Source organism: Rutidosis leptorrhynchoides, chromosome 2 (genome assembly GCF_046630445.1).
Source record: "Rutidosis leptorrhynchoides isolate AG116_Rl617_1_P2 chromosome 2, CSIRO_AGI_Rlap_v1, whole genome shotgun sequence".
In the NCBI taxonomy this organism is placed as follows: Eukaryota; Viridiplantae; Streptophyta; class Magnoliopsida; order Asterales; family Asteraceae; genus Rutidosis; species Rutidosis leptorrhynchoides.
Genome location: NC_092334.1, coordinates 352,635,622 through 352,648,698, shown reverse-complemented (window position 1 = coordinate 352,648,698; position 13,077 = coordinate 352,635,622). Strand labels below are relative to the sequence as shown.

Below are 13,077 nucleotides of genomic sequence, written 5' to 3'. Positions count from 1 at the left end.
TTACACTAATATTAATAATGATAGTTACTATAACATTATTAACGATAATACTAATAATTATCTTTATGATAATATAGTAATAATAATAATAACAATAACAATAACCATTTTTAAATAATGATATATATATATATTAATAATGATAATAATAATAATACCAATAACAATAATAATAATAATAATTGGATAATAATAATAATACTAATTATAACTTTAACGATAATAACGATAGTAATAAAAAAAATAACAATTTTTAATGATAAATCCCTTTTATTGATAAAGATAATAATAATGATAATAATAAGATAAAACTAGAACGACGATAAAAACGACGATAATAATAATCATTTTTAATAAAAATATCGAAAATTCAATTGATTATAACTTCTAATCCGTTCATCGAAACCATTCGATATCTAAAGGAAAAGTTCTTAATTTTTCGCTAGCTTTCCAAGGACATGCATATCTTATACCTTATCTCAACCGCAAGTGTAACTAATTCAAGATTCAACCTAACCTGTCTAAGGGCAAACTCAAAAGTACAAGCATGCATAATCCTAAATACTCGAGCACTAGTCAGGGATACACTATTAGTATGTAAAAGTTAAATTATGAGTACTCACGTATCAATATTGAGATTCAATATTGCAGGAAAGGTACGTGGACGCAACGGAAATGATAAACACTATATTGACCTCACGAGCATACCCATGAACCATACTCAATCACCTCCATAGCTATAACCCATAATTTACTTAATCCTATCCCAATCGAAAAACAATTTCGAAATCACTCGGACAGCACTCCGTCGTAATATTTTATGTATACTAATAATATCTTGAAATAATACGGAGTAAATATATATATATATATATGTAAATCGATTGAGAGAGTTTAGAAAAAAATATTTTCAAGTTTCTATGAAATAATGAAACCTATTGAATTCTATTTATAATAGATTTTTGAATTATTAAAGTGAATTATTAAAGCATGAATTATTAAAGTGAATTATTAAAGTGAATTATTAAAGTATGAATTATTAAAGTGAATTATTAAAGTTAAAGTAAAGTAAAAATAAAGTAAAGGTAAAGTTTAAGTATAGTAAAAGTATAAAACTATGTACGTATAATACGGTATAAATATATATAATATTAATTTAAATCGTTATATATATTTAATAAAATAAAATATAAATATCTTTATCTTTATCATACTAGTTAAGTAATGAGCTGTCAAAAGTGGTTCTAGATATTTATAAAAGTTATATACGTTTTAATAATAAAGTTCTTTTTAAACTGAAAACGTTTTTGTACGTTTGAAACTAAATAGATCAATCGAGTCTTTATGAGATTCAATCTTTCACTATCCTTTGTCTAGTTCTCAATGATTGACAATTTGTTCTTATTTATAAATCACTTTACCATTTTCCGAATATTGTTAAAATAGAAAGATTTCTCAAATCAACGTGGGCCTTTCAACAGAGACTTGTAATCATAATTCAATATTATCTTCTAATTCCATTGATAAACATTTTGAAACAGATACAATCATATAAAGTATTTAATCTAATATTTTGTTTACGTTTCAAGTTATAATATATATACACATATACATATATAATCATATTCGTTTAATGGTTCGTGAATCGTTGGAACTTGGTCGAGGTTGAATGAATGTATGAACATAGTTTAAAATTCTTGAAATTTAACTTAACAAATATTGCTTATCGTGTCGGAAACATATAAAGATTAAAGTTTAAATTTGGTTGGAAATTTCCGGGTTGTCACACATGATGAGGCTGATCTAGCGGATTGTAGCGATGTTCAGGTGTCCGCTCAGAGTCAGAGTAATCGTATTCATGGTTGAGTTCAAGTTCAGCGATACGGCGTTGAAGGCGTTCAACTTTTGCATCACATGGATCAACGTTGCCGGTTTCCCCACGTTGTCTTCCCTGGTTGTCATGTTCAGCCATGCCTGGAAACTGATACCAAATAATGGAATTACGACCGTGCTGAACAAGTAATAAATAAATAAATGATTAAACTTTCTCGGTTTAGCGAACAACTAACCTTCTCGTGAGTACAACTAACGGTTTACACCATTGCCCATTAAAATAACGGTTTACACGCTTGTACGTTCTCTGTAGACTTTCATACACGTTATTTGCATCACGTTGTAGGTAAATCGTATCGATTTTGAGCCAATGACTCTTTCTCGCTCGTGGCTTGAAAATATTATTTCTCACGACATTTCAATACTTACATGCAAACTATCATAAAAATATACATATATAAAAATCATGATATAGTATAAATTAATTTCAACATAACAATACATGTTAAATTTGTAACGACCTGTCAAAATCGCTATTGACGCAGCTCGTTATCATTGATCCCAAAAGCTCGGTCATGACCTCTATCAACAGGCAACAACGGAAGTAATATCTAGGTACCTGAGAATAAACATGTTTAAAAAGTCAACACGGATGTTGATGAGTTATAGGTATAAAACAAACAATAATTTAAAATAAACCACAAGATTTCATATTCGGAAGCATTTAATAAAAGTATTCTACTATTCGTTGAGCACCCGGTAACTAAACTTAACGAAATATGAATAAATACCCTTTTGTATAATTTTACACCGAATCAAGTGTCTCAATCTCGAAGTACTAAACACATGTTCACTGCTAGCATGACTAGCCCAGATAGAGTTCACAAATTCTATAGATTTATATTTAGGATTCGTGCCCACTAATTCATAAATCACTAGTTAAAAGTTACCAAGCTAAGGGGATATTTTTAATTCAAACTCAACGTAGATTTTAGTAAGTACTCGTGTCTATTGCGTAAAACAAAACTGCATGTATTATCATCCCAAAAATATTTATGAATATTGAAAAATGGGACTATAAGCTCATCTGATAGCATATCAACAAATCACACGGATTTAATGATAACTTGAAATGCAATGACCGTAACCCTCAACCTAATTATAAAAATTGGTTAGAAATAATGTCTAAAACACTAGGTCGGGTCTTAGTGTGACCATGTTCCTAATGCTCGAGTCTGATACGACAATTCAGTTAAAGTCAATACAAGGAAATTGTAAAGTCAAATCAAAAGTCAATTGAAAAAGCCAACACATCACATATAGGTCAACGGGTCAACTCCAAAGTCAAAACGCATATAGAATTAGTGTAATGTAGTATAACCATTTTGCGATAAGTAAAAGTGAAGTGTCAAAGTAAAAAGTCAAAGGTCAAGGTCAACGCAAAAAGTCAACTCAAAGAATCAATCCTAATAAGTCAATTTCAAGAAGTTAATTCAAAAAGGCTTATTTAAAAAATCAACAGTCAACGGTTAACGTTAAAAGTTAATACGGCCCAAATATGACTTTTATATTCCATATATGTTTATTATACAAGTTTAGTGTCATAGTTTAAGTCTCGGTAGTTGAACGACTCTTAAAGTATGTAAACTCAAAAAGTTGCAAAAATGACCAAACTGCTCGCTTCAACAATTTTTAGAAAAATCGGCAAAACTTTATTTGACAAACACAATGAGACTAACACAATGAACAACAATGTACGAATCAAAAATCGGCGCACGCATCCCTAAAATCTGTCTTAGTTTTGTGACCCGTGAATTCACGGGTTGTGGTAAAAGACATACACAATATCTACATATAAAAGTACTAAGAAATTGTTAATATTATCACTTCAAATTCAATAAACATTATCAATTCAAATTCTATTCTAAAGCTAAATAACATCAAACGTGTCCAAGTTAAAATTTTACTATTAAAATGTGAATAATACATATGCATCTTTCCTATTAAAACCGACTTTGACTACGTAACAAAGAAAAAGATACATCATATGCATATGACTGTATGCAAGTGAAATCAAAAGTTAACAGTAAGGTCACTCTATATGATCATCATTAAACAAAACAACAATTTTCAAATACTTATTAAATGGAGTTAGATTGGCATTTATAATAGGAGAAATGATTTTTTTTTATTTTTTTCTTTTGGCGAAAATATTAATATGTATATATATAAAGATCAAAGGATCCGGTGGTACAACATTGATAGATCATACTGATCTATTGAAAGAGTACTCGGTCACATGCGACCAAAAGTACATTGGGACACGCTTAATATGTATTATGTATTATGTATATATATAATAGGAGAATTGATATATATCAACAGGGGCGAAAATTAATGGGGACAGATGGAGCAGCCGCCCCCAGTGAATTTGCAATTTTCAATGTAAAAATTTTGGATTTTTCGATTTTGCTCCGGTGGAATTTTTTCTTTGCCCCAAAGTCTTCATATTTTGTCCCCAAACCTCTATATTTTGCTTTAAAACCTTCAAATTTTGACCAAAACCGCTAAAATTTGCCCAAAAACCTCCAAAAAAATCTCCAAATTTTGCTCCAAAACTTTCATTTTTGCCCAGAAAAATTTGCTACGCTTTAAATTCATGCTTCTGCCACTGTATATCAACCATATTTTTTTATACATCTATCATAAATCTTTTTTTCGAAAGGCAAAATATTATTAAAACAAATAAAACTAGCAAGAAGCTAGAAATTACAACAATAAAAAGGAACCGGTGACCTAGACAAACACAAAACAATCGAGCACACTAACAAAAATTACAACCCCGAAGACGATGGCCTAAACGAAAAAGAGCTAGCGACCAAATGACATAAACTAGACCCCCACAAGAACCCGATCATTGACCTACAACCAAAGGCAACAAACCATTATAGAGACACCTATGATTCGGAATATGAGGACGAATGATTGTCGTGTTCGCCATCGTTATCGCCATCACGATCGCCGTCGACGTCTTCCCAGCCCACAAACCAATCGATAAACGTACACCATTCATACCATTTACGCTCATCACGATGTCTCTTACGCTTCATAAGATTTTTTTGCTTGATATAATTGAAAAAATGATGATTAGTTTTTAAATTACCCATTCTATTTTGTCGAATTCGAGAACGTAAACGGTCTACAAAGAAATCAGATGACTCATTAGTACGGGAAGCATTGGAGGCGAGCCCACGAACACTTGACACTTGGGTTGGTGAGTGATCCAAAAAAGATTTAGGTGGAACATCAGATGAATGGGTCGAGCATTCCGAATTATATTCCACATTATTTTTTTTAGACATAACATTATCATTAGGCTCAATTTTAGAATTCACTGGCCCACCACAAAAGTTCAATCCCTCACCTGAAACTGTACCATTAATTGAAACAGGTCCATCATATGAATTCAAATTTGATTTATTTTCCATACGTATAGAATCAGACGCATGTGCAGACTCTTTCTCCTTGAAAATTGGAGCTACCTCCTCAACGTCATTATTATCCTCGAACAACTTTTCGATTCCCAAGCTCGACTTCTCATCTTCTAAACAATCTTCCTTAACTAACTGTTGATCTTCATCTCTGGCCAAACAATCAAGCTTTTCACCGGAAACTTCAAAAGTTTTATGCATGTCCGACTTGAAGTCAACAGACTTATCCCAATCGCTACCCTTCGAATCAACGGGACAATTAAAACTTGACGAAACTTCAGGAACAACGGAAGGTTTTCCGGTAGATGAATTTCCATCCTCCCTTATCAAAGTCCAGTTCAAGGTTTTAGCAAAACAATCGATATCCCGAATTCCTACAAACCTCACAAAACCAAATCGTTGTCCACTCGATAAGTGCTTCCAAGCTAGATACACGTCCCTAACTAAGCCGTATCTCTCCAATAGTTTCCAAAGATCATCCGAAACCCATTCATCTGGAAAATTGAAGAACAAGAACGAAGTGACTCGATTATTACATGATGCTTCATTTGCAAAATGTTTCTCTCTCGAACAGAAGTCTGATCTGACCTTCTCATGCATAGCTGCTGCTTAGATTTTGCGAGCGAAACACTGGTTGCGATTATTAGGTGAAAACATGTTGATGGTTTTGTACTTGAATAACAAATGATTTTTTACTAAACCTAGATTAGAAGATACCTTTGACGCCCCGTTACCAATCCTCACACCCGGTACCGGGTAGCAAACGAGCATCTATCATAAATCTGCATTAACATATTGTAGAATACAACACGTTAATGCAAATATGATGATGGAAGTATCAAAAAACATAGATATATCACCACCCTTGTAATAGTTATAAAAAAAATTACATTCCGAACACTTCTAAAAAAGTACTAATTATGAAAGAATACTGAATATTTTTAACTTCAAATTGCAATACTTTGCAATATCCATCTTCTTCATATCTTCATGATGTATCACTTGAAATCTTTTTAAACAAACTACAACAAACAAAAAATTATAATCGTATTGAAATTATCCAAGAAGTCAAAATTTAGATACGTGAGGCTTTTTACCTAAATAGAACATAGGCTTACCTTTAGTATAGTGCACAGTTCATAAGTTATCAAACCCAAGCTTGTGCGTTCGATGTTCCACCTACTTTTAAGCATCAAATTCGAAACATAGAAAAACACAACAGTTATTTAAAATACTAAAGAACCACATCACAACATGCAACTGATTTTTTTTTTTTTTTTAGCTAAAATAACGATAACATTAAAAATAGCGTCTTTTCATCAATAGATGAAAAAGACAACAAAAGATACAATCGAATCAAAAGCATTCCAAGGCTCGGAAGCATTAAACAAACCCTATAACTAAACAAAGAATAAAAGCTAACTAAACCCGAGCCTTGAACAACCGAATCACTAAAACGATCCCAAAACACATTCAAAGACAAGAACAAATATGAAAAAACCAAATCAAACTAACAAATGACAAACACCACATGACCACAACATGCAACTGATAATTTATACCATAGCAACAATAATTAGTCGCAGTCCATTGTAATAAAAAGGAAAAGTCACACACACGAATATCACGAATTAATCCATGAAATATATACAAACTATCCATAGAAAGACTTGAATCCTCAACTTTATTGTTGGATAGGTCATCCGCTGGGCCAAAGGCCCGTTGGTATTGTAATATAAACATATACATTTCAAAGCATTTTTAACACATAGTTATACCCTAGAAATTATATTATTGAACTTAAGGAAACGAAGTTGCATTTTACCAAAACTACCCGAACCCTCCCGACTTGAACCCTCAAGTTTGTTTTCTTGCTGGCCAGATTGTTTGGGTTTTTTTTAAGCAGTTTTTTTCTTTGTACATATGATTCACTCTGATGCTTAATTGGTGGGGAATTTGGTGTATTTCCTAGTTCCTTGGTTCTCTCAAAGTGTTGGAGGTGTTTTTTTAGGCTGTCCATTTTGACAGTTGTACTAAATGTGTGCACAAATGGGTAAAGACGCCTTTTGTCCTGCTGTTGCTTTCCAAGGTTCATTTCTCGGGCATTTTTCTTCCCGTTTGGCTACACACACAAATTTTTACTACTGGCATTCAACCCCTACACTTTTTATTAATCACCAGACTTTTTTGACAGTTGTACTAAATGTGTGCACAAATGGGTAAAGATGCTTTTTGTCCTGCTGTTGCTTTCCAAGGTTCACTTCTCGGGCATTTTTCTTCCAGATTGGCTACACACAGTGGCGGAACTTGAATTATTTTACCGGGGGGACGAGATCGCCAATTCATAGAATATAAAAGAAACATAAATTTGTGACAAAAAACGATAAACGTAAAAAGTGTACTATGTATATCAAAATAGCATCATTTTTATATATCAGAATAACAACATAAAAATTTAGAGAACAATGACAATATATAAAACAAAATATATCAAAATAGCAACTCAAAAGAAATACTCCGTGAAACAACCAATTAAAGAATAATGCACAACGTTCAATATTTAGTTCGACGAACTCTTAGGTCTTTAAATTTGTTGATTATATCTCTTGAGTTAAATCTTCCAGTAATATCTTTTTCTATCTAAACTACCAAATCTTAAAGGAAAAAAAAAAGGTAATCTTTTTTGTATTTTTCATCAAATGAAGTCAGTAAGCACAAAGTCTCTAAATACCAAATATTAGCTCAAAGTTACTTAATACTTCATTGAAAACTTCATTTCAATACAGTAAGTGTGAAATTATTGAACAAAAAATTACTCCGTATATATCACTGTTATCAAAGAAACTATAAAGCAAACAAACTTCATTCACTTATCACTTAAGGACAATAAAAGAAACAAATAATAATAATATTTTTGTGAAAATATGAAACTCCATATTGCTGGGTTAGACCACTCCCTATGGGCTTCATTACCCTTCATTACCCGTCACCATAGCTTATGTGGCATTCATTATCCGCATAATGCCATAGGCACCAATTAGTTATAGGCTTCATTATCCAACACTCACCATCAATTTAACGGAAGCATGAACTTAGTTATAGCAATTGTGGGTCCTAACTGTTTTTTTTTATTGGACTTGATACTTTATTACTTGTACATTGTATATAAAGTGGAGTATTGTTTTAACAATGATAGGGAGTGTTTAGTTATGAGTTAGTTATAGATTTTGGTGTTGATGTGGCGCTGATGTGGAAGATTAAGATGATGAATAGTTTAGTTATGATAGGGAGTGGCCTTATAACTTAAAATCCGCCCATTTTGACTCCATATCATTGACCTCATGTGAAACCCGGGGGGACAATATAAATCATAAGAAGACAAAAAAGCCCAATTCATGAAAACTTGCTAGTTATAACTTAAAACCCAGATGGGGCAGCCACCCCCTCTGGGATAGCCTATCTTCCGCCCCTGGCTACACACTCAAATTTTTACTACTGGCATTCAACCCCTACACTTATTATTATTCGTTTGGCTACACAAAAAAAGAAAAGAAAAAAAAGACCTTTTTACTACTGGCATTCAACCCCTACACTTTTTATTAAGGACTTCTAGGTTTATTAAACATCTTTTGAAGGCTCTATATTGGGTAAAGAAGTCAAAAATTCAAAGAAAAAGGAGCTCTAACAGATATTTTGAAAAGCTGACAGAAGGCTCCGCGGTTGACTCCACGGTCGACCGTGGATCGACCGCAGTTTTGTATGTCAAGATTTTCTTGGAATATAAATACACCACTTTGCCAAACTAGAAAACTACCTCTTTCCAACATACTTTCAAAGTCATATCAACTTTTTCCCAAGCCTCAAGCACATATCATTTGAATCTTCAAGTTTACTTTGTGAGATACTTCCTTAGGGGGTCAAGGAAGTTAAATAGTTCTTGTGATAGAAAACACCATCTTACTTAATGATTCAACTTCCTTAAATGGATCTAGGAAGTTGATTAATTCCATTGAGAATTAATACTTGTCCAATGTGAATACAAGTTTGATCTAAGTAAGCTTGATGTGACCTATTGAAGGACTATGAGAGATTGAGTTAATAGAATTGATCTCGTGATAAGAACATCATCTTATCTAGTGATCCTTCTTCCTTAAAGGTGTGTTAGGAAGTTGTCCATATTTCCATTGGGATTGATGCTTATACAAGGTGAAGACGAGTGTAATCCAGGAATAGTGTTGGTGTGGCTTATTGAATATCATTTGGTGTAAACGGATCTCCACCGGGTTTGGAGAAATGTTTAGTGAAGCTAACTCCCGATTAGTGAATCGTGGAGTGGATTAAGGAGGATTAGTTAACATCCTCCCGAACCACTATAAATTCTCGTGTTTGTGCGCTTTCATTCTTTACATACTTGCATTAACAAACACGAACGCTTTCACACTTAAAACTTATGTTTTGATTGTTAAAGATTTCAAAAAAGTTTTAAGAAACCATTAAGTAACTATTCACCCCCTCTAGTTACTTACACAACTGTGAAACTAGATGTTGAGCTTAGACACCTTAAATCTAAAACTAGGGTTTTCAAAAGAATTTACATTTGTTTGGGATGACTGAAGAAAGGGTTTAAGGAAACAAGTAGAGAGTTGCTGGGTGATATGACTGAAATGGACTGTTTTATTTGTGCGGTGTCGTTAAGTCGCAACACGTCAGAATTAGTCACCAAGAGGGGGTACGGTTTTAAAATTATATTTAGCGGGGCCTAAATCGTACTACTCCTTATTATGAGTAAGGGAAGTTTGACCTAGGGTCGTATTTTTAAGATATCAGTAGAATCGAACCTATATTTAAAGCCTAAGATAATTATAAAGAGGAGTAGTGGTTACCTAATTTTTGGGTTTTTCTAGTTTATAAGACAGATAAAGTAAATGCAATAAAATTCGTAATTCAGATAAGGTTAAAGCAAGTACATACTATGAGTTCATCAGTTAGTTTGCCGAGATTATGGAATGATGGCTCATGAATAGGTAGGGATCTTATATTCATTACACTGGTCCTAAACGCCCCTGTCGTAAGACATGTCACTAGTTAATGCGATAGGCTTGAAGATTCTGAATAGACAGCAACGTCCCTTACCCCCGACGCCCGTGCAGTCTGACTACAAGCATACACGTTCAGACGGCTCATCCAATTGAGCGACTCGGTTGGGTGACGTATTAACATTCCACAAAGGTCTAAACTTTCTTAAGCATAATAGAATACAGTGTTTACCATATCCGAGAGACGTGATGTGTTTCAATGCTTTCGTTAACGATTGGGTTTAATAGCTAGTTAGGCTCTTAAAAGAGTTAAACCATAAAGAACACCATGGCCAAGTCTAGTGACTTCCATGAACACGTCCGGTTATCCTAACGGTCCAATCCTATATGTGTTTAAACAAACAGTTCCTAAATTAACTAAGAATCCCTCAAGCGGGGTGCAATTCTTGAGACCACATTATGGTGCAGTGTACTAATCAGCACTGACCGGTTTTCATGGCCTTACTTAGCAGAGGTACAGCTTACAACAACCGTTGTGCTTCAGCATGCATGTACGAAGTTTATATGCTTGGTGATTACACTAGCATGGTTTGGGACCGACAATGTACTAAAGGTCTAGTTTGATGTTTCACTACGAAAGAGTCCTCAGTCGGAATCCAAAGCTTGATAGACTTACTACAACCAGTGTGCCTCAGTCGATCTTACGTTGTATCCGATATACTTCTCTTACCAAGGGGTTACACAAATAGTGTACTCTGAATCGGGGTTCGCGACTTCCCAATAACAGAGCCAATAACTACGTTCTATTAGTTGGAAAAGCGATTGAGTTTAAAGCATAATCGGAAAGCATCTCGACAATATACGCAAACCATAATATTATTTCGGCATTATAACTGATTACATCACAGCATACACTAAGGATAACTACTCGCTAATCATGGCAGCAACATCATAGAACATAATCATATAAGACATTATATAAAGATAAAGGATAGAAGTACCAGTAGATTAAACGAGTTCTGAATACAAAAGTGACAACTTCAAACTCTGACAACTTCAAACTCCAGACTGCTCCTAATACAATCTTCGGCGTTCTTCTCCGGTTACTAGGTTTCCCGCACGGAGTCGAGGACCTTGAAAGTATGACTAATATTGTACAAGAGAGAGAAAGAAGTGAATTAAAGTGTATCTTTAAATGAATGAAAAAGACCCTTTAAATAAGCTTGAAATTTTCCTGCAAACGGTTGGCAGGCCGTTTGGCAAGCCGTTTGGCAGGCCGTTTGCAGGGGCCGTTTGCTAGGCCAGCCCGTTTACCATGCCCGTTTGATCTGGGCGTATGAAAGGCCGTTTTCCATACTAGCAAGCCATTTGGCAAGCCGTTTGGTAGGCCGTTTGGCTTGCTGATTCGCTGGATCATAACTTGATTTCTTGTCTTTCACCGTTTTCGCTCTAGAATCTTCGTTTTAGCTCCGATTCTCTTGATTCTTTTTGCACCGTCTTCGTAATCACTTGATCTTCAATTTTAACCGACGAAGTGGGTATTTTTCCGATAAATTTTGGAACTTTCTTTTTTTTTGGGCCTCAATACCGGGGTGAAAACGTGACTGTTTTGCCGATATCAAATATCCTACACTTAGACTTTGCTTGTCCTCAAGCCAACTCTCATTTTTACCTTACAAAATCTTTTCAGAGTTTCTTTTCTAATAGCCTAAGTGGTTTGCTTTTATTATAAGAGCGAAAAGTAAGATGAGTTATCTATGTTAGGGTTGAAACTATCTCTGCAAGCATGCGAGGAGGTTACATGACTTAGGCTAGCTTTCACGGGTCACTCAAATCACACAAGTGTTTAGGGTTCCCTAAAGATCTAAGAAATGAATTCACTCATAGCCAATCATGCTGCACCCATCGTCATAGGCTTGATAAAGACTCAAATTCTTGCTACTAATGTGAAAATGGTAGTAACCATAGCTTCTAGGCCATTTGTCAATGATGGAAAGGATTTTGGAGTGGTGGTGAAGTTGTTTTAAGGGTGTGAGAAAAGGGTAATATTGTCTTTCTGCATTCTTTTATTCGGATTTTAAGATAGATAGGAGTGCTGATATTTTCGAGTAGCACTTTTGAACTATTCTCCCTTTTTGGAGTGATAAGCATTTGTGGTCGAGTTCTTCTTCGGAGTTTCTCTTTATAAGTTCTGCTCCCTTTTCAGAACTTTAAAATAATTTTTTTTTAAGATTTCATCTCGAGAAACTTTTTGTCGGTAAACTTTTTCAAGACCTCTGCCGTGATACTTGAGAGGTTTATAACATCGAGTTTTCGGAAGGAATCTCATTTTCTGGATTTTCGAGTGATAGTAAAGATGATGTGAATGAGGTGGTAAAATAGAAGTAGTGGAGGTGCGGAAGGTTTATTTTTGACAAATGGCTAGCTCTTCTGATTATAACCGGACCACGTTTTGTTGCTTTGGAAATGCTGATCTAAAGCAAGTTCTGATTCTGAGCACGGACATCAGTACTCTCAACGGAAAACAGTGAAGCATTAAAGATGAATGCTGGTCTTATTTGGGTGCCTCACTATAATCAATTTAGGTTGATGATGCCTAGTCATGCAATGCTCTATTAGAGATTTAGTTCGTCCTAACAAGAATTCTACCTTACTTAAGCCTTATTTTTACTTACAAACGTTTCAAGTTTTTGAAAATACTTTTTCGGAAAGGCTTT

General features: G+C 34.1%; 1 protein-coding gene across 1 annotated transcript; it reads right to left on the bottom strand.

The window, feature by feature from the left end:
- Positions 1-4,625: 4,625 nt before the first annotated feature.
- Positions 4,626-6,555, bottom strand: LOC139891972 (uncharacterized). The gene is made up of 2 exons (XM_071874997.1): positions 6,443-6,555; positions 4,626-6,346 (listed from the first exon to the last, which is right to left on the bottom strand). Exon 2 carries the CDS (start codon positions 5,922-5,924, stop codon positions 4,791-4,793), a length of 1,134 nt encoding a protein of 377 aa, XP_071731098.1. The 5' UTR covers positions 5,925-6,346; positions 6,443-6,555; the 3' UTR covers positions 4,626-4,790.
- Between the last annotated feature and the right edge of the window lie 6,522 nt (positions 6,556-13,077).